Here is an 8679-nt window from a genome sequence, read left to right as displayed (position 1 = left end):
TAAAATGAAGATATATCTACTTTAGACTATTGCTATGAAAATTAGTAAGAGTACATACGCAACTTAGGATAGTATTTGGCATGTAAAAGTGTTTAATCAATATTAACTGTTATTTTATTTTTTGTCTTTTTGAGACAGGGTCTCCCTGTAGCCTCAGCTGGCTTGGAACTCACTGTGTAGACCAGCCTGGCCTTGAACTCGTAGAGATCCACCAGCCTCTGCCCCCTGAGTGCTGGGATTAAAGGCATGTGCCACCATGCCTACTCTAACCTGCTATTAATAATAAACGTGCATTGTCTTTCCAAAAAATATTTGGTATAGTTTGGACTATGTGTATGAGCTTATTACTGTAGTACACCTGTGTTGTGCAGTGCCCTCGGAGGCCAGAAGACAGTGTTGGATCCCCTGGAACTGGAGTCAGACGCTTGTTAGCCACCATAAGGGTGCTGGGAACCAAACCCAGGTCCTCTGCAAAGAGCAACCAGTGCTCTTAACCTCTGAGCCATCTTTACAACCTCAAGTTAGTTTGTATTGGCAGATAAATTTGCTTTCGAGAAAGGGTCACAAGTATCCTGGGCTGGCCTTGAACTTGTTATGTAGCCCAGGATACTTTTGAATTTACAAGGTATGCACCACCATGGTTTTTTATGCAGTGGTATGGATTGAATCCAGGACTTCATGCATGCTAAACAAGCACTCTAACAAATTAAACTATACTGCCAGCCCCCAAGGATTCAATTAATTAATTTTTATTTATTTTATTTTTTGAGACAGGGTCTCACTATGTAGCACTGACTGACCTGGAATTCACTGTGTAGACCAGGCTAGCTTTGAACTCACAGAAATCCACCTGCCTCTGCCCCCCAAGTGCTGGGATTAAAGACATGTACCACCAGTGATCCCTAACCAGGATTTTTTTTTTTTTTTTTCCGGTCTTTTTGAGACAGGGTCTCCCTGTAGCCTCAGCTGGCCTGGATTCGCTATGGAGACCAGACTGGCTTCGAACTCACAGAGATCCGCCTGCCTCTGCTTCCTGAGTGCTGGAATTAAAAGTGTGCACCACCACGCCCGGCTTTTTAAAAAATTTTTTATTTATTATTTTTATTTTATGTATATGCGTGTATTGCCTGCATGTAGGTAAGTGCTCCTGTGTTGCGCAATGCCTGCAGAGGTCAGAAGAGGCTGTTGGATCCCCTGGGACTGGAGTTATGGACAGTTGTCAGCTGCCATGTGGGATTCGAACCTGGGTCTTCTGCAAGAACAACTACTGTTCTTAACCACTGAGCCATCTCTCCAGCCCCAGGATTTATTTTTTGTTGCGAGCTGGGTGTGGTGATTCACACTTATGATCCTAACACTCCAGAGGTAGAAGTGGGAGGACAGTGGGGTGATTGAGGCCAGCCTCGGCTGCAGAGTGAGACAGTCTCAAAAGAACAAATCAGAAAATTTTGTTGCAGATTCATGTTGGTGTTTGGTAATTGCTGCTTTTTTTTTTTTTTTTAAACTGGGATTAAACCTAGGGTTTTAGGTATGTGAATTATCAATTAAATACCTCTTAGTCCTAAAGGTGATGAAATGTTTCACCAATACTAGGGAATATCTAGAAAAATTAGTCAATTCTTAGGAGATGATCAACAAAACTCCCACTTTCTGTTGAGTGACATACTCAGAAAGGTGAACCTTGTAAGTCACTGTGGAGGAAAGTGCATGCTGAGATTGTGGTCTCAGCATAGGTTCTGTTAGTAGCATGGACTTAGGACATGGAGAGACCAGTGATCTGAGAGGTAGGTGCTCATTATGAATGTATTTGTTTTTTAAATACGTCTTTCCCCCTCTTTCTAGCTGCTCAGATAAAGAATTTGATGAGCCAACTTGGAACTAAGCAGGACTCAAGCAAGCTACAGGAAAATCTGTGAGTAGCTTCCTAACAAGATTGAGTTTGGTGAGGGCCCTTTCAGGATGTACTTAGTGTCCTTACATTTCCAGTCTGTGAAGTCAGAATGGGAGACGGGGTCAGGTGGCAATAGCTGGATCTGATAGAGGGGAAGCAAAGTGTGGGACTGGATCAAGATTTCTGCCTTTCAAAAGCTTTGAACTGCTTCTTCCCTTGGTCGGGTTAGCGGGAGAATTTAGGGACATAGAGAAGGAACTCTTTCCACTCTTAAGCCCGTGTGTAAATGGGCCTGTTTGTTGGTGCAGTACTCCTCATGATTTGCTCTAGTTGGATTCCAAATGTTTAAGAGCAGTTTTTTCAGAATGATCCAAAGGGAGTATAAGGGAGAGAATGAATGGTCTGGAGTAGAATCCTCCTTTTTTAAAAAATCAGATTTTGTTCTTGACTTCATTTCTGCTGTAAAAGTTCTATTCTTTACTGGGCGTGGTGGCACTTGCCTTTAATCCTAGTACTACAGAGGCAGAGGCAGGTGGATCTCTTTGAATTCGAGGCCAGCCTGGTCTAGAGTTCCAGGCCATCTGGGGCTACTGGCAGACCCTGTCTCAAAAAAAGGTCTGTTCTTTGGGACCAGTGAGATGACTCAGTGGGTAAAGATACTTGTCACCAAGTCTGACAACCTGAGTTCAATCCCTAGAACCAACATTATGGGAAGAAAGAACTGATTTCTGCGAGTTGTCATCTAACATCTACATGTACATCCTGGCACACCTGTGCCCACATACATATACACATGCCCACAAAATAAATAAAATAGAATAATTTTTTTTGTCATTTTGAGACGGGATCTCCCTGTAGCCCAGCTGGCCTGGAACTCACTATGTAGATCCAGTTGACCTTGAGACCTGTTGCCTCTGCCCCTGAAGTGCTGAGATTAAAGGTGTGCACCACCATGCCCAGCTATTAGTTTTAAAACTTTAAAGTTCTGGTCTTCATCTTAGCAACCTTCTTTGTTTCCTCTTCTGGAGCTTGTGAAGTGAGAGAGTGACTGTTATCACGGGAGCTCCAGGGGAGGAAGAGCATCGGAGTGGCCTAGTGTCTGGGATGTTCTGGCTCCTGATTGGCTCCCTCTTGTTATTGTTGCTCTTTTTAATTTTACTTTTATTTATTTTATTATCATTATTACTATTAATTATTATTGAGACAGGGTCTCCCTATAACTCAAGATGGCCTGGAGCTTGCCATATAGACCTAGCTGGCTTGAAACTCCCAGAGATCCACCTGCCTCTGCCTCCCAAGTGCTGGGATTAAAGTCCTATGCCACCACATCTGGCAGATGATGCCTTCTTACTCTGTCCTCAGTTGGTGGAAAAGGCAAATCAGTTTTTTTCTGGTGCCTCTTTTATGAGGGCATTAATTCGTTCATGAAAGGCCCACCCTTAGCTTAATCATGTTCTAGTCCTACCTCCTAATAACATCACTTGGGGGCTGAGAGTTCAACTTGAGTTCAGACCACAGCATGCGGTTTCTCTGTCATCCCTTAAAACCTGTGCAGATGTGGCAGGCGTGGAGAGAACCATAGGGAAAACAGCTCTTTCTGTATTTCCATTACAGTGCAACCTCACTTTTTATATTGCATGTTCTTTCCTCTTGAATTTCTCCCCCACTTCATCCTTCTCTTCCTCCCTCCTTTCCTTCCTTGGCACCCCACTATAGGCCGACGTCCAACTACTGGGCTCAAGGGATCCTCCTGCGTCAGCCTCAGTAACTGAGACTAGTGGTGCATCCTACTTTGCCCAGCACCCAAATTCTTTTTGTATTTGTTGTTGTTACTTTTTATGACACTAGAAATTAAACCTAGTACCTTGCACAAGAGACACGTGCTTTAAACAGCATGGGTCTTGTTTTGGAGGGAAGAGCCAGAAAGTCAAGCATAGAGAGCATGGTAGGGAAGCAAAAGATAAAGCTCCAAAGAATCAGAGTCACCCTTTAAGCAAGAACTTAGGAATAGTGTTTGGAGTTTTTTCCTTTAGGTAGGTAGCTATGCTTCTTCTTGAGGGGAGAGGGGTGCAGCTCTGTTACCCTGGTAGGCCTGGGGCTCTAGACCAGACTGGCCTCAAATTCACAGAGATCTGTCTCTGCCTCCCAGTGCTGGGATTAAAGGTATATGCCACCACACCCTGCTGGAAACCATGCTTTTAATACAAGTTTCATCCAACCACACTAGTTAGAGGAACATGACAGATATTTCCCTTGGGAAACTCAGTGAGAATTTTGTGAGTGAGTTCATGTGTTAAACCATTAGATTTAGGTGTATGTAGTGATATTACTCCTCTTTCTATCAGAATTGCTGATGTGCTTGTCTTTTCTCCCCAAAGAGTTGAAATTCCTGGTTGGTGCTTCCTTCAGCAGGTATCATTCAGGGTCTTTCTGCTCAACGAGGCTCTTTAATAATGTGAGGATGCCCTGAAGTAGGTTTGTGAGCACAGGCATCGAAGCATCCAATTTTTCAAATGGCCCTTCATTCATTGCCCTGTGAGATACCCAGAAAACAAAGTAATAATACAGCAGCTCTCAAGAAGTGACAGCATCCTGACGCCTATCTTTTCTCTCTTAGGCAACAGTTACAACACTCCACAAATCAGCTCGCCAAGGAAACAAATGAATTGCTGAAGGAATTAGGGTCCTTGCCCCTTCCCTTGTCTACTTCAGAGCAGGTTGGTATTTTCTGTTTTGTTTACTAATAGGCAAGGACTTGGTTTTGATAGAGAGGTAGTATGTAGAACAACAGCAAGTTGGGCTTTGGTTCTAGATAGACCTTCTCTGAACCTTAATTTCCTTACTACCTGTCCTAATTTAATTTCTGTTGCGATGATAAAAAATAAGCTGACAGTGGGGCTGGGGAGAGGACTCAGCGAATAAGAGTACTGGCTGCTATTTCAGAAGACCCAGGTTCGAATCCCAGCACCCGCATGGCAGCTAGCAACTCTCCATTACTCCAGTTCCAGGGGATCCAATGCCCTTTTTTGGCCTCCGCAGACATTGTACACACTTACATATGTGCAAGCATAACACTCATATACATAAGATAAAAAAATTTTAAATATTTTTTAAAAAGAAAAAAATTGCCGGGCGTGGTGGCGCACACCTTTAATCCCAGCACTGGGGAGTCAGAGGCAGGCGGATCTCTGTGAGTTCAAGGCCAGCCTGGTCTACATAGTGAGTTCCAGGCCAGCTGGGGCTACAGGGAGACCCTGTCTCAAAAAGACCAAGAGAAAAAAAAGAAAAAAATTAAATCTTCTAAAAAAAATACCTTGGCAAAAAGCAACTTAAAAAAGCAACTTAAGGAAAAGGGTTATTTTAGCTCACAATTATGGTCTGTTAGTGCAGGGAAATCAAGGTGGGAGGAACCTGAAGAAGACAGCCCCATCACATCCACAGTAAGAGCAGAGAAATGCGAGCTGCATACTCGCTCATGTGCTTGTGCTCAGCTTGATTTCTCCACTCAGTTCAGGGCCTCCTGTCTGGGGAATGTTGCTGCCCAGAGTGGGTATTAATTTAAAAAGTTGCCCATAGGCCAACCCAATGTAAACAATCCTTCCCTGCTGATTCTGTTTTATGCCAAGTGGATCATTAAAGCTAACCATCACACCACCTGTAAAGAGGGGGAATAATATGCTGGACATGGTGGTGCACAACTTTAATCCCAGCATTCAGGAGGCAGAGGCAGGCAGATCTCTGTGAGTTTGATGCTAGCCTAGTCTACATAGCAAGTTCTAAGCAAGTCAGGGCTATCTAGTGAGATCCTGTCTCAGAGAGAGAGAGAGAGAGGGAGGGAGGGAGAGAAAGCCCCCAAAACAGGGAGTAGGACTGTTATGGCAATAGAATATGTACACAAGACGTAGCCAAGTGCCTGGCCTTCAGCGTGTAGGCGCTTGATGGCTACTGCTACTGTCAAGAGCACATCTAATATAGTAATAAAGTGAATTTAGCCAAAGAGGCTGTCTTGGGGGTTTGCAGCTAGGTTTGCAGGCTCAGTCCTAGTTTGTTTTGTAACTAGTATCTATAAATTTTGGTTAAACAGCTTTCAAATTTTGCAGTCACCTTTGTATTTCATCACAGGTCATCCACAGGTTAAGGTTAAATGCTCAGGGAAGAATTCTCTTTTCAGGGCTGGGATGTAGTTCAGTGGTTGAATACTTGCCTGGCATGTGCATGGCTTTGGGTTTGATCCCTAACATCACAGACAAAAAAAGTCATCTTAGTGTGATATTCCTAGTTATCTGTATATGGGCTCTTTGAGTTTTTATTCCATGTTGACATTCAGTTATAGGCCAATTCTCCCTTACCATCCAATATCTCCAGCTTGCTTCCAAATCACCCCTTTTTTTCAGCTATGCGCTTAAGGAATAGAGCTTTCATGGTAATGAAAAGAGTCTAAAGGTCTGATGCAAGCAGAGTGTTGTAAGTACTTAAGAATTAAACAGTGGCCTAAGCAAAATAGAAATAGATTCTGCTACGAAGAAAATTCATCTAATATATTCTAAAACCAAAGACAAGTTATTTTTGGATTATGCATGCTATTATTCCTGTCCATTAACTTGAATCATTAAGAACACAAAATAGCAAAATAGATCTCCACACATGCTCCCATTGGTGAAATATAATTCCTGTTCTGTCCTGTTGTGCTGAGTACCCTTTTGCCTTTTCCTTTTCTAACCTGTCTTGGCTCCATGACCCCTCTTTTCACCTGCCCTGTACTTTAAACTGTGCGCCCTCTTTCAGTTTCTCCCATACTTACGTGCTGTTGGCAGCAGTCTTTTTAGTTCTAGCTGCAGTGGGTTTTTTTGAGTCTTTGTCTTCCTCCCTCCTCCTCTTCCATATTTCACCACGAAGCCCAGTGTGGCCTGAAATTCACTATGTAGTCCAGGTTGGTCTTAAGTTTGTGGTGATCTTCTGGCTCAACTTCCCCATTGCTGGGTGTCCAGGTGTGCACCGACACACCAGCTTCTTTGTTTCCCTTGATCCTCTGGCCCATCCTGTCTCTACTAAAAAAAGTTTCAGCAGAAACTTCTCTTTTCCATAATTCTCTTCACTTCTGTCCCCCAACTCTGATGATGCCCAGGTTGAGTTTCAGCCTTATTCAGTGACTGTTTTTCCATAGAATTTGGCATGCGCCAAGGTTCTGCCATTGATCCTCTTAAGTTTTCTGTCTTGGGAGTCCTATCTATATTATGACTTCAATGTCACGTTTATGATCATGGCTTCCAGGTACCTTTGCAGGTCTAGATCCTAAGCCTCTGACTAAGCTCAGTTATTGTTGCCACTGCCTATTCTGTTCTATCTTGCTCCTCTTCCCTCCCCTCCCCTTTCTCTTCTCCTCTTCTTCTTCCTCCTCGTCCTCTTCTCTTCTTCCTCGTCTTCTCCCCACACCTGCTCTCTGTTAGGAATGGAACCCAGAACCTTGTATATGCTTGGTATCTGATCTACCACTGAACCACATCCCAGCCTTTAACCAGTAGTGTTATGCTACCTCCAGTAAGGTAATAATAAATGTCTTACTCTGAATTTTTCATTCACATCCATGAAATCAATTGATTTACTTATCATAAAAATACTTTGCACCTAAGGGTTGAGGATGTATAGCTCAGTGGTGGAGCACTTGCCTAGCATGTGCAGTCTTTGGTTCCATCCTAAGTGGGGATGGGGGAGTGGGGAGATAGGAGGTGGGGGTGAGGGTGCCTTTTGTCCTAATATTCTAACTCAAGTAAAATTTTCCTAAGGGGCAAAAAAATTCTGAAGGAAAAACATGTTTATGTGCTCTGGAGGCAAGTGTAGATACTAACTATGGCAGTGGGGCTCTCTAACTTTGTTTATAATAAATAAAAACTGGTAGGAGTGTTTACATGAAATTTACTAAAACAACTTCAGGAAGTGTATGTAAGAAAGAGCATAACTGTAAAGAGTAGTAGCATGGAATATATTTATGGAGAGGTTTAAAAGAAAGCATTTTGGGACCAGGTATAACTCAATGGTAACTTGGTTGCCTAGCATGTCCAAGGCCCTGGGTTTGACCCCCCAGTAACACATGCCTCCAAGAATAGTATTTTTAGGTGGCAAAGCCTGGGAATGTATTCCTCCCATACCCATAGCAATCCTCCTGCCTTTGTCTCCAAGTGCTGGAATTACAGGCATGTTGCTACCCTACCCAGTCTGCTATAATGTTTTGAGTTTGTTTTTGTTTTTAGAGACCAGGTCTCACCATATACATATAGCCCTGTCTGGCCTGGAACTTGCTATGTAGACCAGGCTGGCCTAAAACTTACAGAAATCTGCCTGCTGTCTAAAAATACATGTGCTCCCACTCCCAGCCTGTTACAATGTTTTTAGTGCAAAGATTAAAATCTCAAACAGAAGAAAATTCCTCACCAAAATTGCCATCTCAGGTTTGAAATCTGAGTCACCCCTTGACTTTATCCCTCTTCTTTCACCTCTAGTCACTGCATCAAAATGTTTCTTAAATTCCTTTTGTGATCCAATTACTGCTATTATGCCTTCCTACCCATTAAACCCAGGTTATTGCAGTCATGTTTTTTGCTGTCTCATTCGGCTGCTGTGCCATCACAGACTGACTTCTATTATGAGGCCGCACTTGTCAGGTTCCCTGCTTAAGTGCCATCGCTCTTGATTCTTGAGAGGGTGAACCCCAAACTCAATAGTTTGACATTTATAACTTGCTGCAACTAGTCCTTGCCTGCTTTTCCATCCAATTTTAATGTCTCAGTCAA

General features: G+C 43.1%; 1 protein-coding gene across 1 annotated transcript in view; it reads left to right on the top strand.

Annotated features, from left to right (window-relative positions):
- Positions 1 to 8679, top strand: part of Stx12 (syntaxin 12) — a 41506-nt gene that overhangs the window by 14737 nt on the left and 18090 nt on the right. The window contains exons 2-3 of the mRNA XM_008836755.2: positions 1843 to 1912; positions 4509 to 4608. Coding sequence (XP_008834977.1) covers positions 1843 to 1912; positions 4509 to 4608 — 170 coding nt within the window. The remainder of the gene's footprint in view (positions 1 to 1842; positions 1913 to 4508; positions 4609 to 8679) is intronic.

This window comes from Nannospalax galili, unplaced genomic scaffold (genome assembly GCF_000622305.1).
Source record: "Nannospalax galili isolate Female #2095 unplaced genomic scaffold, S.galili_v1.0 scaffold1798, whole genome shotgun sequence".
NCBI lineage: Eukaryota > Metazoa > Chordata > Mammalia > Rodentia > Spalacidae > Nannospalax > Nannospalax galili.
Note: the sequence above shows the minus strand (reverse complement) of the source record. Positions and strands in the feature narration are given on the sequence as shown.